The sequence below is a fragment of the Lepidochelys kempii genome, chromosome 1 (genome assembly GCF_965140265.1).
Source record: "Lepidochelys kempii isolate rLepKem1 chromosome 1, rLepKem1.hap2, whole genome shotgun sequence".
NCBI lineage: Eukaryota > Metazoa > Chordata > Testudines > Cheloniidae > Lepidochelys > Lepidochelys kempii.
Genome location: NC_133256.1, coordinates 304,663,388 through 304,690,082, shown reverse-complemented (window position 1 = coordinate 304,690,082; position 26,695 = coordinate 304,663,388). Strand labels below are relative to the sequence as shown.

At 42.0% G+C, this 26,695-nt stretch overlaps 1 protein-coding gene across 6 annotated transcripts in view; it reads right to left on the bottom strand.

Annotated features, from left to right (window-relative positions):
* The window catches only part of ST7 (suppression of tumorigenicity 7), a 233,567-nt gene that overhangs the window by 78,479 nt on the left and 128,393 nt on the right, over nucleotides 1–26,695 (bottom strand). For all 6 annotated transcript variants that reach the window (XM_073328161.1, XM_073328156.1, XM_073328160.1 and 3 more), the window contains 5 exons: nucleotides 17,013–17,172; nucleotides 8,884–8,938; nucleotides 8,179–8,294; nucleotides 6,776–6,851; nucleotides 4,131–4,285 (listed from right to left, as the gene is read on the bottom strand). In XM_073328161.1, coding sequence (XP_073184262.1) covers nucleotides 4,131–4,285; nucleotides 6,776–6,851; nucleotides 8,179–8,294; nucleotides 8,884–8,938; nucleotides 17,013–17,172 — 562 coding nt within the window. The remainder of the gene's footprint in view (nucleotides 1–4,130; nucleotides 4,286–6,775; nucleotides 6,852–8,178; nucleotides 8,295–8,883; nucleotides 8,939–17,012; nucleotides 17,173–26,695) is intronic.

Below are 26,695 nucleotides of genomic sequence, written 5' to 3'. Positions count from 1 at the left end.
TGCAGAATAAGGAATTTCTTCAGCTGTATTTTATATTATGTAATTCCTTATCTCTATACTGAGTCCTATATATTTAATAAAAGACTCATTAGTTACAGCTGTTTTCAACATCTATATATGGTGTAACTAATAGGGTATATCTGTCAAACTGGGACTCCTTAGGAGTTATACTGATTGAAGAAATGGGCAAGTGTATTTTCTCATTATGACATCAAGATAACCCTTTAAGCCAATACTTTCAAAAGTGACTAGAGATTTGGGGTATATCTAAAAGGCCCTTTAAAGGAAGGATGGACAGCACTTTCTAAAGTTCAGACCCCTTCAAGGTGTGTCAGCTTGGGCACTCAGAATCACTAGTCACTTTTGAAAAATCAGAGCTTCACTGTTTAGAACAGTGGTTCTCAAACTTTTGTACTGGTGACCCCTTTCGCATAGCAAGTCTCTGAGTGTAACCCCTTATAAATTAAAAACACTTTAATATATATTTAACACCATTATACATTCTGGTGGCAAAGCAGGGTTTGGGATGGAGGCGGGCAGCTTGGGACCCCCCATGTACTAACCTTGCAACCCCTGAGGGGTCCCAACCCCCAGCTTGAGAACCCCTGGTTTAGAACATTAAATATTGTGTGGGCACGAATGTATGTACACATACACATAAATGTAGACATTTGCTAGTGTTTAAGAAAGAACATCATGGATCCCACTTGTGAAAGACTAACATGTCCATTCCTTTCCATCCCAACAGCATCATGAAGGTTTGGCAACAGAATAATAAAGAAATACTTAGCATTGAAACTCACCCTTGCGCAAAGGGTCAGCACACTGTTTAGGCATCAGTCATTAGAGTAGATTTTAAGTAGGAATTAAGTGATGCACAGGCCTTCATCTGTATCTCACTCAATAATGAACTGAGCCTCACAACACTCCTGTGAGGTAGAGAAGTATCCCTGACACATTTAAAGATGGGGGAAAGTGAGTAATTTTGGCTTTGTCTGCACTAGCAATTTTCCTAAAACTTCCCACAGTTGCACTATTGCTGGTTCGACTCCACAGGTGGTATCAACAATGAGAATGCTAGTATAGACAGGCAGCCCTGGTGACTGCCAGCATTTGAACCACTGCACCATGTAGACTTGCTCCGAGTACAGTTAGATGACACGGTGACTAAAATGCGGCAGCCTGTCTACGCTTCACTTTCACACCATTGCTACCACATGTGGTAGTGCAAAGATGGGAAATCTTAAGAAAATTGTTAGTGTAGACACAGCCAGGTCAAACAGGAAGCTAGTGGTATCCTGACCCTCAGACTTGTCTCTTCACCACAAGGCCACACTGTCTATGAAGACCCAAACTCATCTGTTGACAGAGGAATGGGGGGAATACATGTAGGGAAATTAGTGAGCTACTTAACTAGGTGAACTCCCTGATTCCCCATAGGGAGCTGATTGCTTACCTCTTTGTACTGCTATTTTTAGAAGCTGAGAGTTGGTCCAGTCATATTTATATCTATTTTAGGGGGAATGGTTAAGGACCCGTACATTTAGTATGCTTAGCACTTTCTCTGATAAAGGGCCTTGTGACCTTCTCTTTGAGAAGCCATTATTTGCAGTAGACCTTTGATCTTCCAGAGCGGGAATGCCCTCAGGCTACAGAATTGTCTTTTTTTTTTGTTCCATGAAATTCCATTCAGCTTTTGCTGAGATATAAACTATTAATTGCCATAGCCTCTCTCTCGCTTTTGTTCCTCAGGAACCGTTACAGTTGTATTTAATAGAATTTATTTTTATTTTTTCTTTAAAATAACATAGAAACTTACATAGAAACTGCCACTCCATTTTATTTAGGTTGCAAAGGCCAGCACTTGAAAGTTAGGAAATGCCAGATTTACAATGTCTTAATTGGGGTCCCTTGTTCACATGCATTATGACAGTCTTTAAATACATGATCAAATATTATATTTTCCACATAACTTCTGCCTTATTCAGAGCACAGAATAGATGCATACAGGAGCAGAATCAAGATTCCATGGGGAACCATAAATCTGCTGGTGCCTGAAAGATGCTTGGAGAGGTCAAGTATTTTTTTTCTCGAAAAATGAGAAATAATTGTGAATGTATCATTCTAAATACTATTATAGATCCAATAAGGATATAAAATAATATCATAAACTTTAAAAAATTTCATGTTTGTGCTTTTGGGACCAAAGATCATAGAGGTCTGTTAAAAATTCCACTGTGTGTGAGTTCTATAGGTAATCTTCCAAATATATGAAATTGCCTAACAAATGTGAATTCGCATTCCTGAGGAATGAATTGTACTTGTATTTATGCTGTTCACTGGCTTTCTCCTTTACCTCTTTAGTAGGACAAGAATAATTTAGATCTGGTGGCTTCACAATCTTTTGTTCATTAGCTGGCATTGACATTTTATATATATACATTTAATTATATGAAGCACCTAATAAACATCATGTACCTGTCATATCCACGACATCTGCTTTATCAAACCTAGTCAATAAATTAGTTACCAAAAAAAAAAAATCTAAAAGTTTTGATCAATGCTACCTATGACTCCAGTGTTTGATTTATATTTCTGTTTGGTTTTATGTTTCTGTTCAGCCCACATAGGGATCTCTCTTAATCTATCCATTCTCACTTTGCCAATGTCACTTTAGTGAACGGGTCTCAATAGCCTTACCATATAAAATTAAGTTGTTATGCACTGGCTCTTACAGCTAGTGAAAGACAGATGAATGGATACAACTTGCAAGGCACTCATTCCATCTAGACAAGATCTCCCAGCCCCACCGCCACGAATATTCATTTGTCCCTTAGCAGCCGCCAACAATATAGCCCTAAATTTTCAGAATTGGGTGCCTCATTTGAGTCACCTTAAACAGACCTGCTTTTCAAAAGTTGGGTATTCAGCACACTCTCAGCATCAGATCTCTTTAAATTGTTTTACATTTGGGCACCCAAAATCCCTAGTCATTTTTGAAAATGCAGGCTATAGTGACTGTCTGTTTTTTCTGATATGCGCTGCCCATTGCCAGCTCTGACTGGGACACATTCAAACAACAAATGATGACTAAGACTAAGATTTAGTTATGAGTATTTTTAGTAAAAGTCATGGACAGGTCATGGGCAATAAACAAAAATTCACGGCCCGTCACCTGTCCATGACTTTTACTACAAATACCCATTACTGAATTTCTGCTCCTGGGCCATGCTGCTCTGGGTGGCCCCTGCTTCAGTGGTGGGTGCTGTCTGGCCCTAGTGGTCCACTGCTCCGATGCCCCCAGGGACCTCTCTCGTGATGGCCTCCAGGGCTGCCCCCAGGGCCACTGCTGCTTAGGTGCTCCCCGGGGCCACTGCTCCATCCATCCCCAGGACTGCTGCTGCGTGGACACTCCCTGGGGCTGCTCCTGGGACCAATGCTTGGGGGCTCCCCAGGGCTGCTGCTCTGGCTGCCCCCAGGACTGCTGCTGCTTGGGTGGTCCCCGGGGCCAGCTGCACCAGCCACTGCTTGGGCAGCCCCAGGCAGCTGGCCCCAGGGACCACCCACAACTGGGGCCGCCCCCAGGACCGCTGTTAGGCCGCTCCCCAGGGCCAGCTACACCTGCTGCTGTTGGAGCAGCCCCAGGGCCAGTTGCGCTATCTGCTACGGCTCGCCCTGGGGCCAGCTCCTTGGGCGCCCTGCAGCCAGCTGCACTGGCCGCTGCAGCTGCGGAAGTCATGGAGGTCGTGGAAAGTCACAGAATACGTAACTTCCACAACCTCCGTGACAGAATCGCAGCCTGAATGATGACTTATATTTTTACTTGTATCATTGTTGAGATTATGAGAAAACCAGGCAAAAAGAACTGAAAGAGAATATAAAGACTCTGACCAAATTCCGATCACTGTTAAAGATGTTCCCAATTCTCCATTGCTTTGTACCTTGAGTACTCACAAACACTTCTGTGAAGTGAACGATGTCATTTTACTCTCACTTCACATATGTACAAATGACTAAACTATGTGCAAGGGAAAGGAGAAAGTCAAGCCTGAATAAAAAGATTCCTAGCAGACTGAAGAAATTCTCCTCTTACTCTCTAGAATTATTAAAGAAACTGCAAAGAGGCTTACTGTGTTGGGCTTCATACTGGGCTCCATGGTGCTGTAACTGCTGGCTACGCCTGTAGCAGCCCTCTCCTGCTTTCAGAGCCTGCTTAAACAGCTTCTCTGCCTCCACAATAGTTGTTGCTTCCTCTTCAGCCAAGAGGATATAAGCAGTGGCACACCTGTCGATGAGATCAATGACAAAAAGCAATAATTCATGAGAAAGCGAAGTCAATCCGTAGCTATCAAACAAAAACACATGCGGACGGGCAAGGATATATCAAATATACAAGAAATTCTGTTTTGTTCAGGTTCCTTTTTGACAAATCTTTGTAAAGTAATGACATTAGTGGCCAGATTCAAGATTCTTACTTGTGCAGAAGAATATTTTACTACTGGAGTAGTCCCAATGAAACTAATGAAATTGCTTGTGAAGTAAACGTACTGCTTTATGTAAATAAAGGTGGTCAGATCTGGTCCTAACATCATCAACTCAACTCACATGAGATCTTTAGTTCTAAGTATTATTATTGACAGAATATTATATGGGACATCTTTGATCTTTTTTAAAATTAAATGTTTTTGCTGTATGAAAAGAAACAAAGAACTAAACCAATTACAATAAAATAAAAAAAAATACAAAGGTAAATACAATATAAAGCCATGTTCACTCAATCATATGATAATATCTTACATTTGTTCATTGTTTTATGTAGTTAGAAAAATCAGAGAAAAAGAACCAAAGAGAAGACAAGGGATCAAACGCTAGGAGTATAGTGAAAGATTAACTGCAGAGCATAGTGTGTCAGTCAGACACAAGACATGCCCCACACAGGCAGAAAAGAGCCATCATGAAAAATAAAATCAATTTCCAGCTCTGGTTCACAGGATCATCAATAGATGGGTGGAAAATAATAGGTTCTCTTGTACATGAGGTTCCTTTGAACAGACCAGGTTTAGACCTATATTTTACTACTCATGCAAACTTTTCTAAGCTTTGTCCGGTCCACAAGAAAATTCCTGTCCAGGAATTAACTATTCCTTTTCTCCTTTCTGATAAAGAAAGTTGGGCAACTATTATTAAGGCAGTTGGTTTACCTTAGCCTGGAATGTAAAACTATTTCTGGCAGATATCTGAGTGGACTCATTCTCTTTTTATACACTTTTGTAGCACTTGTATAGCATGTCATGCCAAGAAAGTCTCATTGAAATGAACTTATTGTGGGATCATAGAAATCCATGATTTTTCATTTAAAAAAATTAATAGTGGATTCATGGACAATAAAAATCCCATAGACTTGCATGTTTTTTACATGATATCAAATAAATAAATAAATAAATATTAGCTCTTTTGCTCTTGCCTCCATCCCCAACTAGGGTTGCCAACTTTCTAGTTGCACAAAACTGAACACCCTAGCCCCTCCCCTTTCCTGAGGCCCTGCTCCTGCCCTTCCTCTTCCTGAGGCCGTGCCTCCCACTCACTACATTCCCCCTCCCTCAGTGGCTCGCTCTCCACCACCCTCACTCACTTTCACTGGGCTGGGGTGTGGGAGGGGGTGAGGGCTCTAACTGGGGGTGTGGGCTCCAGGGTGGGGCCAGAAATGAGGGATTTGGAGTGCGGGAGGGGGCTGTGGGTTGAGGCAGGGGGTTGGAGTGCAGGAGGGGGCGAGGCTGGGGATGAGGGGTTCAGGGTGTGGGAGGGAGCTCTGGGCTGGGGCTGGTGATGTGGGGTTTGGGTTGCAGGAGGGTGCTCCAAGTTTGGGAGGTTGGGGCTCAGGGCTGGGGCAGGGGTGTGGTTTTACCTCAGGTGGCTCCCTGCCTGTCCTAGCACTGTATTCCGCGTGCCCCAGAAGCAGCCAGCAGCAGGTCCAGCTCCGAAGTGGGGAGAGGGGGCCAGGAGGCAAAACACACTGCTCTCGCCCACAGGCACTGCCCCCCCACCCCCAGGTCACCAGTGCGGAGTCGGTGCTCCGGGGGTGGGGGGAGGAAGGGGGAAAGCGTGTGGAGCCAAGTGGACACCCTGCCTAGGAGCAAGACCTCCTGGCCACTTCCGGGGCACAGCACAGTGCCAGCCAGGACAGGTAGGGACTAGCCTGCCTTAGCACCGCAGACTGGACTTTTAATAGCCTGGTTGGCAGTGCTGACTGGAGCCGCCAGTGTCCCTTTTCGACCGGGTGTTCCAGTCGAAAACCAGACACCTGGTCACCCTATCCCCAACTCCAATAGGGAACTATCTGCTGCCACCTCTCCTCTGCCAAATATATTCATCATTCATCATGAGGCAACTTGTTTAATACTTCAACATACTCATTGACATCTCATTGGCCTTTGGATTGGGCCTATGGCTGCTGTATCAGCAAGTGCCAAAGGGGCCATGCTATGCCACACAAACAGATAAGGAGGAAATGACCAGATGTCAGGAAATCCATTATGGGTGCCTGGAACTTATCCCCTGCAGCTTTTCCCCAGCACCTATACCCTCCCATAAGGTCCCCTTACAAATGCAGAACTATTACAATATACAGCTTTGGCTTTCCTCCCAGTGTTAAGGTCTTTCTGCGACAGGCCTGTAACTAAGAATAAAAATCTTTGTGGCAAAAATCAGTGTCCTAAGCTATTATCCCGTGTATTTTTAAATGACAGGAAATAATCCTAATGTTATTGTCACGTACTCGTTCAACTCCAAGGCTTCGTGTGCTGCAGAAATTCTGGCTTGCGGGTTTCTCTCTCTCCAGGCTTTTTGCATTACTATTCATTAAAACAAAGCAAAACGGTGGCATGTCAGTCACTGCAGCATTAACAGGGAGAATTGACTGCACAACAACAACTCGATGAATTGCTTTCAGTCTGACTCACTGCTGAGCGTTTCACAAACCAGGAGGTTCAGCCAGTCACTCAAAAGACACATAATCAATTTCAGTTGCTCTCCTCAATCCCTATGGTTAATCTTTCATTTAATTAAACCTTTGTTTACAGCTAAATCGGGACTAGGGCTAGATCATGCATAGAGCTGCACTGTTGCACTAAAGGGGAGGGAGAAAGCATAGGGACCCTCTTCCTCCCAGCAGGGGTGCAACAAGAGGAGTTTCAGGGGGGCCCAGCCTCCCCGCCTTGGCCCTTGACCAGAACTGTAAATTAGACCCAGCAAGGAACCCCTCATGATGGAGGGGTGGCCGGGTCAAATTTGAATGTGACCCCATGCACCTGCTTGGCCATTTCTCTCTCACACACATCCCTTTGCAGTCCTTCCAGTGCTGAAGGGCACTGGGAACCCCCAGTCCGCAGGATGGTGGGAAGATTGGATCTGGAATTTTGGTGCTTCCTGGGAAGTGGAGATGCAGAAGGAGGATGGATTCTGGGAGTCCCAGAACTGGTTGGCCCCTGATGGGGATGGTGCTCTTCAGCCTGACTCCTGTCAGGGTAAGAGCTTGGGACTGAGCATGAGGCGGAGAGACCATGGGGTAGGGGCTCAGGATCTGTAAGTCATTGTTTTGCATTGCAAAGTACATTATCTAATGCTTTATTCAATAAATATTTAACACAATTAGAATCTCTTGAATCAAAGCAGGTTATCATTTCCAGTTTCCATTGCTCCCTACAGTTTCCAGTTTCAGTGGGCCACTAAAACATAGGGCTGAGTTCTACTTCACTTACATGGGTATAGTTCCTGTGTAAATGAGGGCTAAATTTGACCCCGAGTGTATAAATCGGCATTGCACCAGATGGTCTAACAACTTGTTTTACCTCTGTATATGTCAGAAACCACTGCTGGAAGTGGAGGGAAACTTGAGTCTTTGTAAACGTGAATGGCTTTAGTGACAGGCAGTACAAAATATAGTGAAGCATCTCTCAAGCAATAAATGGCACATAAGTAAATAATTATTTGTTTGAAATCTACACATTAATAATCGGACTCCACAAATTCCCAATTTTTTACCCAGAGGAGCATCACTGAAATATGATCAAGCCCTTGCCTTTGCTCGTCTGTTTGAAGAAAGTTGATCCCTGAGACAAATTTCTGCTAACCCCAGTCTAAAACTACCATTAAACACTCAGAAAAAGCTTATTTTCTTACTGGCATCTGCAGGCCGTAAATGATCTGTGTCACATGTAAAGAACGTTTGATGATCCTGAGCTGAAAGATTCATATCATAGTAGGTCAAAGGTTCTCTTCCTGTCACCCACGTATATCTGTAAAGGCACCAACAAAGTCAGACATTTTGGTATAAGAAGACACACATACAGCAAATCTATACTAAAGGGGAATCCTAGAAATGAGAGATGGACATGCCCTATTAGTTTATCCAGTCCACCTCCCTACCAATGTATAATTGTTCTCTACAATGTATTTTCTTGTACTTTGAAGGAGCTACAGTAGTTACATATAGGCTAATCAGTATCTTGAAAAGTACGCATTGGAAATGAATACAGACGTATTCAAAAGTTAAAACCCATAGAAGCTAACTGCAACCCACTCAATTACTCTGTTACAATCAATTTGAACGGAACTGCCACTGTATTGTTAACAAATACCAGACACATTTAAAACATCTAGATTTGTAGGTGTTCTAACAGTATAAGAAACTGCAGAATTACTGGGCTCTTGAAAATGGAGCTAAATTCCTTCCCATTCAAAAACATTTATCAAGTAGAGAACACGGGTTGAAAACTTGAGGCATAGCTGAATGCTGCCCAAAAAGTATTTTGCTTGGTATTTAGAATGTTCTCCATGTGCTTCTCAGGGCTATGCTACTGCACAGCAGACTCCTGTGACACTTACCGGTTATACTCAGCTCCTCTGAATAGGTTTAATGGATTTCGCCACACTTTGCATTCTGTCACAAGGAGAAATAGAAATATATATTAATGAAACTCCCCAAAATTACAACCTTAATACTGACATTCATCAGGAACACCAATTATCCTCTAACAAGTTGTCGGGGGAGAGGGATAGCTCAGTGGTTTGAGCATTGGCCTGCTAAACCCAGGGTTGGGAGCTCAATCCTTGAGGGGGCCATTTAGGGATCTGGGGCAAAAATTGGGGATTGGTCCTGCTTTGAGCAGGGGGTTGGACTAGATGACCTCCTGAGGTCCCTTCCAACCCTGATATTCTAAGTTGTGGTGGTCTGCTTTTATTTCCCATGCAACCAAATAGCAAAATAAAGGCATGAAGATACAGGTAAATGTATTTTCTCACTCTATCCCTTTCAGACAATGATTTCCTTATAATTTAGGGTTAACAAATTATATCATTCAAGAAAACTACCCCTAACAAAGTTCCAAATGGAAGATTAAAACGATTATTTTGATTACTGCCAGGTTTCACATTTACCATAATGAGTGTGGGGCAGTGGGGGAGGATCATATCTAGGATTATTGTATTGAAAAATCCTGTAATTAATCGTGTCCCTATGGACTTGTTATTTCCAAACTTCATTGTCTAGTTACTGTTATAAATCAGTGAGACTCTCAGCTACAATTGGCTGCTTTAACTCCTCCTCAGCATTTGAAATTAAAAAAAAAAAAAACAAAACCTGTGGCACCAGCTGCTGACCTTGCTTGAGTTATAACCATCCCACGATTGACAAGGGATGCTAAGATTGATTGGCAGAGGAAAATTCACGGCAAAGGCTTGGGAACACTAAAAGAGTTTCATATGTTTTGCTCCTCTTATACAAAAATAAAATAAGATGACAAGTTCCCCATGTTCATTCCAAATCCATCTCACAGGCAGGGAGACACAAGAAAATCCCCAACATCATTTAAAACAGAGCTTACAAGATTAATAGCATTAATTCCTACAGCTTTCCAAATACAAAAGCCTGATTCTGGTTTCACTTGCACAAGTTCTATACCAGTGGAACTCCGCAGATTTCAACAGAATCACTTCTGATTTACACCAACGAAAGTGAGACCAGAATCAAACCCAATATTTGCATCCAAAAGATTCAGAGATGCACTGTGTGGTAGCAAATAATTTTGCTGCAGACCATTTATTGTGATATACATCACGCAAGTCACTGCAAGAACTTGTCGTGCCTTGTTTTGCCAGCCATATTGTGTCACAGACATTTTATCAGGCTACTTTTCATCAGAACCAAATGTCAACCTGAAAATTTCCTATGAAATGTCAATGGCATCATGTCAACTCACCAGGACCTCACTGCAACAAAAGTCTACAGTATGATGGTAAGTTGACAAGGTATCTAATCTATGCATCTTATAATATGGAGGCCTGAAACTGAGACACAATGAATACCCTAGTCTGTCACAATGAGAAATAGAGAGACAAGCTGGGTGAGGGGATATCTTTCTACTGGACCAACTTCTGTTGGTGAGAGAGACAAAACTAAAGTTGGTCCAATAAAAGATATTACCTCCCCCAGCTTGTCTCTCTAATATCCTGGGAGCGACATGGCTATAACAACACTGCATACAACATTGAGAAATAGAAATACAGAACGGGAGTCAAGCAGTGCTCTTTTTCATGTTCGCCATTGCTATGTCCAGGGCTGATTGAGAAGTGGTGTTGGAATGGCAGGGAGAGAAAGCATCTTGCATAAATTTGCAGTGATTCCTTCGGGAGTCTGAAAAATAGAGTTGCAGATGTCAACAGCTCTCAGGGTCAGCCCCTAAATTAGATAACTTATGTGTAAGACATAGTGATGTGGCAAAAAGCAGGAGTCTGGAGGGAGTAAAAACACCGGTGGTGAAAAACATGGTTGCGGGAGAGCACTTTTTACTTTCTTCCTGTTTCATTATCAATGAGCTGTTAGCCACAAGTAGTCTTGTTTCAGATTGAAGTGGAGATCAGTGATAGAAAGCCAATCAGGGGAAGTGCATTGTTACTTCTGTAGGAATGTTGGATATCTCTGGACCACTGGCCTGGGATTAATTTATTATTGTTCCTCTATATTTGTAATGGGTATTCTAATAGTTATAAAATAGAGTTCACATTTAATGAAATATTTCTGTTTACAAACAGACAGGTGTAATTTAGAGCAGCCTTGAACAGATCCTGGCTTAACCCCTTTGCTCCTCCATACTGGCCTTTGGTGTGCCCTGGCATTGGAGGGTAGAATAAAGGTGTTACATGACTACAGGGCAGAATAAAGGTGTTAATATGACTACATTTGCTATTACACTCCCATCCCTCTGGGTTCTGTGCTGAGCAGAGCTCAGCCAGATCAGAGGACTGGGCCCTCCTAGGCAGCGAGAGGGAATGGCTGGCATGGAGTCCTTATTTGGTCTCCTTGATGAAGTCCCTCCAAATGTAACACCTCCCTTCCTCCGTATAGGGGTAGGTTCTCCACAGCCCACAGCCCTGCTGAGCTGTATTATCTCCAGCTGTGGTTCCACACTGTAGAAGCATCTGAACTCGAATTTGGCCCTTGGTGATGGAGTGGAGGATTTCTACTATATTTTAGGTACTTAATGTCCAAAGCAGTCTCTTCATTAGATTATATCACTTCTAAGGAAAGTAAGATTTGGGGCCTAAGCAGGCTCACAACGTCTCTTTAGAAAAAAAGAAAAGGAAGGGAAAAGGAGTGGCAGTCGTTAAAAAAGAAAGATTTTGTTGCAATAAAATTCTCACGTTAATATTACATTCTGATAGCAAAACATTGCAACTTACTACAATAAAGACAACACTAGAAGAAGATAAATGCTTCCCTGTTCATGTCTAAATCACTACAGCAGTCAGCTAAGGTTAGAAGACTATAAGCCTGCAACAGCAGAGGTGTTTGAACAGTTTCCAACCATCCTCTAGTATAGCTGGAGAGGGTGGTTGTTAGCCAAGCTTGTCTCTGGTGATTAATACAAAATATGATTTTTCAAACCATAGTACATATTAAGGTAAAATCAGACATCTCAGTCCCTGAAGAATAATTAAATGGTCCGGTTACTCTGATTGCAATAAATAGCAAAGAAGGCAGTTAACACTGGCTTGATGACTGTGATGTCATTCTTTTTGCTTGATTGCTTAACTTTAAAGTTATTGGACTAAATCCTTGGGTGCATGAGAAGTCAGAACACCTGGCTGGGGTGGTGCAAATGGGGAAAAAATGGTGTTTCACTGCCTTTCCAGTCTCTCCTATCCTGGGAGTAACTGGGCACTAGTTTAGCTGGTTATACAAGATGCTCCCTTTGTTGTTTCTATCTTTGCATCAGCTCATAACAGAGTCTGAATAGAGCAGCTGTAGTCCTGGTATTCTGAAGACAAGGATATTTGCTACACTCCAATAAACAAATGCCAGCATAAGAAAATGGAGGGGAATCAAACATAAAACAGACGTCTTCAGTCATTTAGATTTAGAAATTAGAGGGAATATCCCTATTTTAATTTATAATAGTCTGGAAAGCACATCTCTTACATTATAGCACACTGACAGATCACAGTAGTGTCCCAATTACTGAATAACTAGATAGGTCTTATGGAAGAGTATTGTGTCTTTTCAGGCACACATTCTACAGTGACGTTCAGAGTACTGATTTTTTTGGAAGATATGAACACCATGCAGGTGTTCCAGAGGGATTATATGATGGCATTATTAAGGAATTCACAGGCTTTAATATACAGTCCTAGAATCATGGAAATATAGGGTGGAACAGATCTTGAGGGGTCATCAAGTCCAGACTCCTAAAATGAGGCACACCCAAATAAACTAGAGCATCACTGACAGGTATTTGTCCAACCTGTTCTTAAAAACCTCCAGTGATGGAGATTTCACAACATCTCTTGAAAGCCCATTCCAGGGTTTACCTGCCCTTATAGTTAGAAAGTTTTTCCTAATATCTGATCAAAATCTCCCTTGATGCAGATTAAGCGAAAATCTCCCTTGCTGCAGATTATGCCTACTTTCGGTGGACATGGAGGACAATTGATCACCATCCCCTTGACATATTTGAAGCTTGTTATTAGGTGCACCCTTAGTCTTCTTTTCTCAAGACTAGATATCCCCAGTTTTTTTTAAACATTTCCTCATAGGTCAGGTTTTCTAAACTGTTTTTTATCATTTTTGTTTCTCTCCTCTGGACTCTCTCCAATTTACCCATGTCCTTCTTAAGGTGCAGCACCCAGGTTCATAGATGTTATCGAATTCCTGAAAGTGGACTTAAAGGTGGAAGTGGTTCTGATGGAATACTCTATCTATCTTAGATAATTATCCGACCCCATCACCACACTATCTGAGCACCTCACAGTCTTGCATGTATTTATCTTCACAATATCCCCTGTGAGGCAGGGTAGGGCAATCGTCCCCATTCAACAGGTAGGGAACTGAGGCACAGAGAGACCAAGCGATTATCACACGGCACTTCTATGACAGAGCATATAAATTGAAACGCAAGAGCTCTTTCAGCTATTTCCTTACAGCAGAAAATCTTGGCAAGAGGTTTGAGAGTGTCTGTTATAAAATTTTGGGTAAATTTTGGACTTGCTGAAGTGTGGTTAAAAGCACTGACACATACAGGCTGCCCTTTCCCATGCTCTCTATCAATGCAGTCCAACCCTGGTCCACAGTACAACACTGCTGCTGCGTAAGACTTTTAACTCTCCCGAGATGGGAATGTCAACTGCTGAGCTTTGCTAAGCTGTATAGAGGTTTCATAATGTAGAAAATGTCCAGTGGAGACCAAGATTGTTGAGGCTACCAGACGTATTTCACTTGTGAACTCCGTTGAATTTCTGATAAACCTTGATGAGCAGGAGTGAAATATACTCTACCGGGATTTAACAAGAAACATGATGGAGGTTACTGACATAAATGTAGCAGATCTAAACAAAGACCCTTTCTCGTTTATTGATTTTTTTCATTTTCACAGACTTTTCCTCGGTTCTTTAATTCTGACATATTTTAACATCCTGAAGAGGAGATAAATTTAATGAAGTCTGAAATGATTCTAGAGACACAACCCTAAGGAAAGCTAAATGGGTTTTTAATATTAAGTGTATGTCTACACTGCACACTCCTTACAGCAGCGTGTAGAGTACCTACATTGCATGCCCCCTAGCATGGGTATAAAGAGCAGTGGAGATGGTGAGACGTGGCTTAGGCGAGTGGAGTACAGAGATGCCAGAAGCTTAGCATATGTACCCTACATGGTTCTCTACATGCCCAAGCGGTGCCTCCCACATCTACACTGCTGTTTTTAGCAGCATAATGTCCTGCTGCTTCCCTGCTGCCTGAGCCTTCCCGCACCACAGGGAAAAACTCCACCAGCAGGGAAGGACTCCGACAGCGGGGGGAGACAGTGGGGAAATGCTCCGAGCTGCCAGAGCCTTTCCTCACTGCTAGAGCCTTTCACTGATGCGTAGCTACAAACCACAGTGTAGACGCAGCCTGCTTGTCACTGTGGCATGCTGCTACATATGTAGTGCCTGCACCCTACATGCCAGTGTAGACAAGGCCTAACACATATGTGTTGAACAGCAAGATGGGGCCAAAACAATTACGTGTGTGTGAAGGGATCTGCAGTTTTCTTAACAAAAAGCAGTTATACGTCTTGAAAAGTCACACATATTTTTATGTAGAAAAATGAACTGGGAAACAGAGACATGGATTTTGATGAATCTAAGGAAGCACAGACCATAGTGTCATTTCTGTAAGATCTGATTCCTCAACAGTCTCTTAGAAAGAGAATATATTGGCCTCCCTGGTATTGTGTCTATATACCTACACAGCCCCTCTCAGTGGAGTACCCAAGCACCCTGGAAGCAATAATGCATTTATCCCCAGAACACTCCCATGAAACAGGCAAGTTCTATTGTCCCCATTTTACAGACGAGGAAATGAAGCACAGAGAGATTAAGACCCTGATTTTCAGAAGTGCTGAGTACCCACAGCTCCGACCGGAGACAATGGCAGCTGCAGGTACTGAGCACCTCTGAAAATCAGCCGTTAAGTGATCTGCACACACCGGAAGTCTCTGAGAGAAGCAGGAATTGGAGCCCAATCTTCTAAATTCAAGTCCAATACCGTACCCACATCACAACCCCCCTTTTCATCACTACATTACAGGGCTTGTTTCTTCTGTGCTATTGCTGTCTTCACATGAGTACAGAGCAAACAAATGCACGTGTGTCCAAAATGATATAAATAAATAACAATGTTAACCTCTAGACCTTCCATGTAAGGATCTCAAAGCACTTCAGAAATGGCAGGGGTATAGAGAGATAATACAGCTGTTATTAGAGAGACACAACACAGTTAAGGCCAACGTTTTCAAAAGCAATCACTGAATTTGAGGACCTCAATTTTTGGGTACTGAGACACCAGGGATTTGATTTGCAGCACCCAGCACTCTCATTAAAGTTAATGGGAGCTGCAGGTGCTTAGCACCTCAGAAAACCAGGCCCAAGGTGTCTCACATTAGGCATCAAAAAACAGAGGCTTCTTTCAAAAATCTAGCTGCCTATGACTTGCCCAAGGTCACACAGCAAATCTATGCCACAGCCAGGAACAGAACCAGCCTCTAAGCTATTGCAAACCACAGTGCTGCCACTTCTTACTAAAATGAAAAGCAAACAGTACTTATGAACTATTCACATTAAGTTAAAAATAATATAATGCAAAAGCAGATAAGTATTCTTGAGATCTTTCTGTGATTCTCTTGATAATGGACTCATTAAACAAGCATTTCTGTAAAAGAAATGGGAATTGCTTTACCTTTTGCAACAATAATGTAAAAAGAATGTGTGTCATTTCTAAGAAACTTCTGAAATATAGGGGAAATGTCTGTCTTTGGTTTATGCTAATACAATCTGAGCAATCAGTATTTAGGAAGACATAATTACCTCTGAGCAATTAGTCAATTTCTCTTATTGGAAAACAAGACAATTTTACAGTTAGCCTTACATGGTCATGGTTGAGGGTAAGATTGTGTTTTACAACCTGCCCTATTTAAGGGTGGCACATAGCTGCACCACTTCTGCAGTACCTCAGGGAGGTACAATTCTGCTCTGGTCTGCCGCTGGTCCACACTAGCAGCAGATGGTTACTCGCTGTTCCATTCACCTGTTCTCCAGCTATCTGCACCCACTGCAAGTGAAATCCTGGCTCTATTGATTTCAATGGGAGTATTGACTTCAATGAGGTCAACATTTCACGCTAGGTATAAAGACCAGGCTTCCCCCTCCATGCCTTCAGTGGAAATGTAGGAAAGGGGTGTGTGTGTGTATTTCTGGAGTACAAAGGATGTCTTACTTCCTCTAATTAACCTGTGGTGCTATTTAGACGTGGACACAATTTGACTTTCAGGCATCATCTTCTTAGGCCCTGATCCTGCAAAGACTTAAGTACATGCCTAACTCTACACATGTGAGTAATTCTTTGCAGTATTAGGACCTTAATCACTAATATTTCATTCACTAATAATCACAGATGTTTCACTCTCCTTGGATAAATTCCTTAGATAAACAATCAATTCTGCTTTTCTCCCTACAAACTGACTTCAAGACATTTGAATTTTAAAAACTAAGGTGTCAGCTTTTCACCATACAAAGTGAACTGCAGTTGTTTTCACATTATTTCACCCAAATTTTAATCCAATTTAAATACCAAACCACACCAAACAAATAAAACAGATGTGTGTATATACAGCTGGTTTTCACTCTGCTTTTCCTGGGAGCAGGCTTACAGCATTAATAAACAGTAAAAGTCATCATTTTAACATATGAGTGATCTATGACTTAATTTCTGAACACAATGAGGGCAGACCAATTAAAATTTAAAGTGAAGATTTTGAATGAATGTCAGGCAAGTAATTTGTTCAGTGTGAGCAAAGAGGATATTTTATCATTTTTCTGCAGTGAAAGCATAGTAAAAAGCCACCAATTTCTTCCAGTTAAACAGGAGAGAAAAAGAGTCAAGTTCACAGTTAATTGTTTGCAGCAGACAGGATTTCTCTTACCTGAAACACTCTGTCGGTTTGAATCAGAGTCCCCATTGCTTGTGTTAGAGTTGTTGGGGGAGTTATTGTCCACCCCACCCAGCAGAGGGCGCAAGTGACTCACGGAGACCTGCTCAATGAATGATGTCCCATACTTGCGAAAATACCACCACTCAAATATCTAGAACAGAAGCAGGGGATATCACATTACCAGTGCATATTTTGTCTCCCCATGTTCTCCATGGACTCTAATGCATATGATTTTCATTAATGCTCTCACATCTATTTAGATTTTACTTTACATTTCTTAGCATTTATTTATCCATTCTTAACATTTCTCATTTACCACTCAGAATTTCTCAGAAGCCATAAAAGGAAAGAGATGAAAATAAATAGACTCTGGCTTTCCTACTATCTAATCAATACCTCCGTCCCCACACATATTTACAGAACCACTAATGAATCCCCTGCCAATGCAGGATTGGTCCTGGTATTATAATCTCCAGTGGTTTCCCTTGGGAAATTATCTCACCGACTAATAGATTTCATTGTCAGGACAATTTTATATATATCCTAATATTTTAATAATGAAAATAAAAAAATATATTCTGATGGCAGTGGCATGTGTGTTGCAGGAAACAATATATATCAGATCTGAAAATGAAGACTCTTTCAGATAAATGTAAAAATCCATTCTGATTGAAAAAATTATAAACACACACATTAGTAATGAGAGAATCTCAGAGGGTTTTGAAGTAATATTTGAATTAAGCAGCCAAACTTCTGTATAGTAACAGCGCTGAAAATTATTCAAGTAAAGGGTTCTTGAAAAATCTGAGGTACTTCTTGATATTGATTAAGTTGGAAACTGTGCATGAATGGCCTTTTTTCTTTCTTTTTTTAGTGTTTCCATATTTCTGAGTATAGTCCTTCCCAATACTTGAAACTGCTTACAAAACTCTGTACAAAACATCAGCCCATTATTAATCCTTATTTTTCCCCTATGAGTTAATCAGTAGATTTATTGAAAAACTGTAGGGCTAAGTTCACATATGTAACTCAGACAACCTGCAGGTTCTGTTCACGAGGGCTGGCACTAAACCAATTTCTGCAGGGCCACTTGGTGGTTCAGATTCACTCAACACCTTCTCTCCCAAGCCTTTCTCTACTACCAACTACAGTCCCCTCTACTCAGACCCCACATTATTTCCTACAGATAACCCTTCAGATCATCATGGTACTGAGTTGCTCCCTCTCCATCCCATCTGTCAGATAAGGAATGCTTCTTCCCCCAATCCTCATGTGTCCTCATGGGGAAATGAACGACCACCCCTCTGGTTCTCCCACTCCAGATGACACTCTACTGAACTCTCTCTCGTGCGTGTGTGCGCATGGCATCTGCAGAACAATGTTCTACTGATGGAGTTGTAGGTCCTTAAGCCATTTCAAGGCCTCCTCTGTGACATTGTGGATATCATCCAATTCACCTTTGAATCCATATTCGGGATACTGCGTTATCATATGTTTGATGGTTTGGATGTTCTCAACACAGTCACAAAAGGGGAGTCTGATTTTCCACTTGTGCATCAAGTAGTCGCATCTTCATGGTTTGTTCAGATGCAGTTCAATGTGAACCAAAGTCTACGTGGCAAGTCGAAACAGGAAGGGTGCCTTGTTGTAATAAGGTGCTTGTCTGGAATGAGAGATGAGGTCCAGACACTTTGCCATTTACTGGCCAGATCCAGAGACATGAAGTGGTCACGTGTGGTCCACAACGATTTTTGCAATTTCTGGCATTGTTGGAGTATATTATCCATAACCTGCCGGATGGGAAGTTCTGAATAGTCTTCAATGCATTTAAGTTGTCGTGCTGTGGCTATATTTCAATGGAACTCTGATGTTTGCTAATACAGAAAGCCATGGTAGAGATGTTGATTTTAAAGTTGCCACAATGATTCATATGGTTTGATACAAGTGTATATGGTGCACAGTACTCTGCAACTGATTATACTAGGGGAAAGGCTGGTGTTTGTAGCACCAAGACATCTTGTTCCTGCTGACTCTTGAGTAATGTTGATGCAAGTCTTTACTTTACAGGCTACTTTCTTGAGGTGGCCACGAACGGTCAGTGTGCAGTCAAGAACGACACCGAGATATGTTGGCTTTGGGTCATAAGTCAAACTTTCACCAGAAAACTCAACAGTTGGAGTGTTTTGTGCGATTCTACTGTCATGGTGGAAAATAGAGACAACCAATTTGCTCAGATTTGGTCTTAGCCACCACTTTTGGAAGCTCTCCACGATCTTAAGGTCAGATGTAATGGTTCTTTAAAGCTTCCGGCCTAAGCTGTGAGTGCCAAATCATCAGCATACGCAAACTTCTGCGCTATTTTTTCAAGCATATCACTCGAGTATACCTTGTGGAATGTTGAAGCAAGTACAGAGCCTTTTGGTAGCCCATTATACAGAGTGAGCAGCTTGTTGATTTAACCTGCAAGGTATACATGCATCCTTCAGCCACTAAGCATGGTGTAAGCAACCTGAGATTCTGCACATGGGGAATCACTTTGGTCAGTTTCAGTAGCAGACCATCCCTTCCAGGCTCTGTCACATGCCTCTGACAGATCTATGAAAGCAGTACTGGGTCTTGAGTTTTCCTTGGAATCCAGTCTCGATGTTTGTAGTGTGGGCCAGGACTGGTTGCAGCAAGTGTGATCGAAAATCAGCTTGCTTCTTGAGTAAGCAGGCATCCTCAGTGGGCCTGAATCGGTTCAGAACCATACACTCCGTCACCTTGCAGGTGGTGCTCAAAAGGGAAATTGGCCTATAACTAGAGGAGTGATCTTCAGGTTCTCCAGGCTTTATGAGTGCAATGACCTTGACCTCTCTCCATATGGGGGGGATTTCACCCGTCTCCAGAATGTTGGTGAAAAGCTGCATCCTCCATTTCCATGCGAGTGGGCCGAGGTTATATAGGAACTCAGCAGAGATACCATCTTTTCCTGCTGCTTTTCCCAATTTCGTGGCTGCAATGACTGTGTCAACGTCCATTGGGACAATGGAGCACATTTGGACATCACCTGCCAAGGCTGATGTTGGACTTATCTGAGATACAGTTTGTCCACTGGTTGTTTTGATGTCCACAAAAGTTTAGCAGCAATGGCGTTGGTTTCACCTGCAGCTTAGTGGCCTGTGTGGGATTTGCAGCCCCCCAGTGTCTCAAGCAGATTTCAGGCGTGTCTGCTCGAGTGTGTGAAGTTTAGACCTTCTACACACTGAAGTCACCATTTCTGCCTTGGTGCATCCAGTGATTCCAGTTTCTGGGTCTCCACACTGATCATATATGTGGAGGAGCTCTTGGCTCTCTGCAGTCCAGCAAGGAGCGTTCAATGACCTGTGTCCACAGGGGATTTTCTTCTTTACATCAGAAATAAGGAGCACAATAAAATAGTCAAAGTCTTTGACATTGGGAAAATGCAAGAGATTGTACTGTCTGTAGTCATACTGAAAGTGGCCCAGTCTGCTGTTGTCAAGTTCCAGCATGGTGCCAATTTTGAGTAGAGAACTGGGATTTGGGGTCAGTACTGGTCTGTTCTGGCTGTTCGGGAAGTCATTGAGGATGATCCACAATGGAGTATCGGGGTGAATGTATCATCTTTACAGATGAACGTCAGGTCAGGGCAGTATCCTCTGCACCATCTTACAGAATGGAAAATGACGCATGGTTTTGTATCAAAAAGGAGAAGCATATAATTTGCCAGCACCCAGTGTATCACTTCTTCACCTGCAATATTGTTTGATGCATAGGCCCATTATGTTTGGTGACTATTACAGTTGTTCACAAATACAGCAGGGTCCTATGCATTTTGCAGAGCTGGTTGAGGCCACTGTGCACCAGATGGTTTATATACATGAACGATGATTAGCTTGCTGATGTGCAAGGATATCGTAGTTATTTCTTTGTGGAGGTAGAGCCACATATTCATTGATCTCCTGCTTTATGTAAACTGCCACCCCATATTTTTCATGATAATTGCTGGCTATGAGTTGATAGCCATTGATTTTGTAGCAACAGGTTTTTTCTTTGTTTGTAACATGGGTCTCCAGGAGGGTGAGGACATTGATGTTAGTTGTCTTCAGCATTTTCTTCAGGTAGTCAGACTTGGACAGTAAGAGACCTTCACTGTTCAACTGGCAGATCTTTACCCCAGGTCCAATTTGCCTTTTATATTGGACCTGAAAAGGTAGGCTTATTTTGTTGCTCTTTGGACCAGGAGGTCAACTGTCCATGTTTGGTCACCAGTTTTATTATGTTAGCCATGGTTTCCCACTTAACAGGGTGGACTGCAGGTAGGTCATCATCTTCCACCATCTTCTACTGAATTGAGTGATAGAGATGTCCCATAATTCCGAGCCTAGTAGCTAAAGAACTTTGAGGACCCCACTACAATATGGGAAAGTTGACACCAGAGCGATGGGAGAATTTTTTCAGACTAATAGCTTATTCCCGAAAAAATGCAGATTTGGGTCGACCGAAACTATTTGGGGATTTGTGTCAAGTTCATCATGTAGTTTCCACTGAATCAAAAAAAACTCAAAAGTTTTCGGCAATGTTGAAATGAAACATTTTGTTTGGAACTGGAAAGGAGGACTAAGGTCACAAAATGGACAGAGGAAAAAGAGGTGGTGGTGCCCCACCCACTTCACTTACCAGCATTAGCCCAGTGGGTGGGGCACTCACCTAAGATGTAGGAAATCCAGATTCAGTTCCTCCTTCTGCCTGAAGTGGAAAAGGGATTTGAAGTTGGATCTTCTATACTGCAGGAAAATGTCCAAGCCACTGGGCTATGGGATATTCAGTCGCCTCACTGGGGCTGTTCCACTTTGTACAAATAATTAAAGTCCCTGGAAGAGTGATTTGAACTTCAGTCTCCTACATCCTAGGCGAGTGTCCTTACTCACAACATCAATGGCCATAAACTCATAGCCAACAATTGCCACCCAAAATTCGGGCTGGCAATTTACATAAAACAGGAGATCAACGAATATGTGTTTCTACATCCCACAGCGCACAAAGCCAGAGAACCGAAAAAACCATTATTCATCCAGCTCGAGGTCGCACTTCCTAGGTGGGAGGACATTATTACATGGAGACTGCTGAAAGGAGTTACTTCACAGTGCTTTCTGACAACTCCAAGTCCCAGAAACTGCTCCCCTTGAAGAAATCAAAAGGGAAGAACAGGGGAGAAAAGGAACCTGTGGAGGAGAGGAGAGGAGAGGAGAGGAGACTGTGCAAACAGATAGAACCAGGTTCACAAGCATTTGTCAAGCTGGGCAGTTGGTTGCAGATAGCTAAGAACATAAATGCATCCTGATTTTTGTGAATTCTGGATTCTAGGCAATTTTTTTACTTTCATAGCTGACATGGCAAGCCCAGAGACACCAGGGCTATGAACTATCAAGTGTAGAGATGCTGGGGCTTAGCCCTGGCACAAATTAAGTACTGTATACATTGCATAAATACCATCCTGGCCCCAATGACTTTCAATGAGACTTAGGTTCCTAAATGCCTAAGTCACTTGAAAATGGGACTGAGGTTCCTAAGGCATTTATGTGTTTTTCAAAATGTTACTCCCCCATTTGTAGCAGCTAGTGGGTTTATTTTCAAAGGTGCCTAGTAACCCCAGTTCCCACTGAAATCAGTGAGAATGTTCGGTGCACAGCACCTTTGAAAATACATAAGTCTGCTTCATTGAACCAGCAGATCCTGGTGTTCCAGTGCTTTGCTCAGGATGTATGGGAGTCCAGTCTGCAGCCCGAGACTGAATCAGAAAAACAAAATATCTTTTCAGAAATTTTCTCTTTCTTAAGTGACGTCTGCTACAATACAAATTAGAACCAAGTTGAAACCAAGAACTGGGTTGAAACCAAGTTCCCTGACGTGCCTGTATGTGTGATGCAGTTAGGGGCTTTATTTAGGCCTTGATTTTATCCCGTGAATGACTTGTAAGGGAGAGAAGCAGGGATGGAACACCCGAGTTGTTCATTTTAAATTATGTAAGGTAGACTCCTTTACTTCTGTTACAAGCAACCTTGCCATTAGTTGGCGAGGTTGGTTGTAACAGAAATAAAGCAGTCTTCTGTACTTTCCTGAGCTATGCAGATTGGAAAGAAGTGGTGAAATCCCGGCTCCACTGAAGTCACTGCCAAAACACACTTTGACTTCAGGGGGGCCAGAATTCCACCCGAGGAGTAAGAGGAAAAGAGAGGCAAACTGACAGGGGAAAGTACCACGTTAAAGATGAGCAACCTGAGATTAGCATATAACACTCTATTCTCCAAAGCTGATCACCACCAGGAGTCATTGCTATACATTGGAAATGACACAAACACAAGATGAGTGAAGTGTCTTCTATACCATCACTTGCCACTCTTCTTCTAAAATTCTGCAATAGCTGTGATTTCTCCTTCTGTTTAGTAATTACAGCCAATTCACAGTGGGACGAAATTTGCCAAAGCAGACCATATGGTGGAAAATTCCAAAGAATATAAGCACAGCTAGTGAGACAAAAATCCCAGTAATTTAGATAAAAGAGAATATTTGTTTTAGAAAAGATTTTCATTTAATCGGCATTTGAAGATTTTCATTTTTAATATTAAGTGTTCTGGAATTGCACCTACTGCACAATATTCTATATTATGCTTGGTGATAGGTTAGATAGTTTACCATATTGCTGGGCCTATTGTCAGAAATGGTAGATTAGTGAGCAAAGGTGAAGTTACCAGGCTAAATGGACCAGTGATCTCCTAGTACTCACAACAACTTCCCAGAGCTGTCGTGATTGACCACAGATCACTTTTACCATAGCTTTCCTCTGCTGAATTCCCTTCCCACCACCCAGTTCATTGGCCACATGTCCCGCTCATCCCAGTCAGAACTTGTCTATAATGTTGACACCCTGGCTTTTACCTGTTTAATTAATATACTTATCTCGGGTGTCTCTCATGCATGCACAGCTGTGGTACCTAATCACCAGACAATTAAAGGCAGTATTAAGGGTAGACCTCTGCTCTCCATCTTTCTTACACCTCTCCTCCTCCCTCTTCTCTATTTCCTCCAACTTGCTCATTGTGGGCTGGACATATAGAGAGATCTCGTTATTGGAGTGAGTCTTTCTCAAAGTAGATATAACATTTAGCTCACCCAGTCTGATCTCCTCTTGCACAGTTTCCATGGGTGGGAATGCCAATGGGAATGCTCTGCCCCCATGCCAGAAACTCTGATTCTGCTGTAACTAGTTACAATATCTCTTGGTGAGTCATGGATAAATAGGCTTCCCACCCACCACCTTTCATTGCTGCCTATGCTCCAGCACTACCTGACTTAGAGACCTCCATCCCTCTGGTTCTTTCTAATGCTACATTTTTAAATCCCCAAATCATGGACCTGAATGCTTCTTGTTGCCTCCCATTCATCACTCCCCAACATTTCACACAAGTCAGACAGATATCCCCCAGGTAGAGACCCACTTCCTTCTTGCAAGTCTCCTTTGAGTCACCCATTTTAGAAAAGTCACAGAAAATGTAACAAAAAAATGAGAACCCTTCTATAGTTTTTCAATCATCCTATAGAATTGAATACAGTCTTGCTCTAGAATTCTACAGGATGGCTAGGCAAACCTACATATAAGATCCCACTCTACTAAATTGCATTGATTGAGAAGCAATTTCTATAGAACTCTGTTGGTTTCCTTCCTATTAAGTTCCATCAGAGTTTTCCAAAGGGACAGCCTCTCCCTCCTGCTACTTCTTCTGACTGCCTTCACTCCCCTCTCCCCATCACCAAGCATAGAGCTATGCCAGTGGAGCCACTATATTTCTCCCGTCCTTCCTAGCCCTGCTGGTTAGTGGCGGTTAATAATATACCCTCCAAGTGTATTGAATTTAATGCACTGCACCTTCCCTTGAATGTATTCTCTTCAAAGGAGCTGCACTAGCTAACACCTGATCTGAATGTGACCCCTGAACCTCTCCATTCAAATTCCGAAGTGATTTCTCTGAGGAGCTGTGCTCTGCTTTGGGACTCAGCTCAAGCAGTTTTGAAGAATGCCCAAGGTGCAGTCATTAAGTAATTGTCTTCAGTGGCTTGTAAACACTGAAGCAAGGCAGCTTTCTGAACAGCTGCAGCACACCTGATGTTTTACGTGAGATCTGCTGGTTCCCCATGTACCAGGCTGTGACAGTCTGGGGAAGAATAAGGATGAGATGATGGAAGTGCTGGGTACACATCTAGAATCACATTTCTTCTATAGATGGACTCAAACTGTAAAATTCAGCTTTGAATCCAAACTGACTTATGATTATATGGCATTATATCAGCTCAGATAACAGTATTTTTGCACTGTTATTTTACTGCATCACCAAGCAACATGGGGTGAGGAGGGGCATGGGGTCATAATGTCTGTTTCAGGTTATTGCTGTAATGCAGAGCATTCCTGTAAGCACTCTACAAATGGAGAGATCATAACTGTGGTAATCAGCAAGTTAATAAATGTGTGATATATTTTTAAACAAAGGACTGGACAATGACTGAGCAGCAATAAAAGTATAAGACAAACCTTGCTTGTTTAAGTAGCAAACTAGCTCCCAGTATCAAGGTTGAAAACCAGCATAATAATAACTATGATACTGTACACCCTGAGGATTCAACACTTCTTCGCATTTTCTTTCCATGAATGTGACCAATAAGATTGAGTTCTTGTGAACAGATGCACTGGTTTGGAAACGTAGTCTTATGCTGGTGTTAAGGTTGACCCCAGCATATATGTTTGCAGGACCAGGGTCTGAGAGGTTTAAAAGAGCCTGTATATTTTAAAAGGACATTATCAAGATATCCAATATATATTAGGGCTGTCAATTAATTGCCGTTAATTCACATATTTTTGATTAACTCAAAAAAATTAATCGCAATTAATAGCAGTTTTAATCGCACTGTTAAACAATAGAATACCAATTGAAATGTATTAAAAATTATGGATGTTTTTCTATATTTTCATATTGTATTCTGTGTTGTAACTGAAATCAAAGTGCATAGTATTTTTATTATAAATATTTGCACTGTAAAAATTATAAACAAAGAAATAGTATTTTTCAATTCACCTCATACAAGTACTGTAGTGCAATCTCGGTCGTGAAAGTGCAACTTACAAATGTAGAAATTTTTTTGTTACATAACTGCACTCAAAAACAAAACAATGTAAAACTTCAGAGCCTACAAGTCCACTCAGTCCTACTTCTTGTTCAGCCAATCGCTAAGACAAACAAGTTTGTTTACATTTACAGGAGATAATGCTGCCCTCTTCTTGTTCTCCAGTGTCACCAGAAAGTGAGAAGAGGCATTTGCCGGTATTGCAAGGTATTTACATGCCAGATATGCTAAACATTTGTATGCCCTTTCATGCTTCAGCCACTATTCCAGAGGACATGCTTCCATGTTGGTGACACTCATTAAAAAAAATGCATTAATTAAAGTTGTGACTGAACTCCTTGGGGGAGAACTGTACATCCCCTGCTCTGTTTTACCCGCATTCTGCCATATATTTCATGTTATAGCAGTCTCGGATGATGACTCAGCACATGTTCATTTTAAGAACACTTTCACTGCGGATTTGACAAAACACAAAGAAGGTACCAATGTGAGATTTC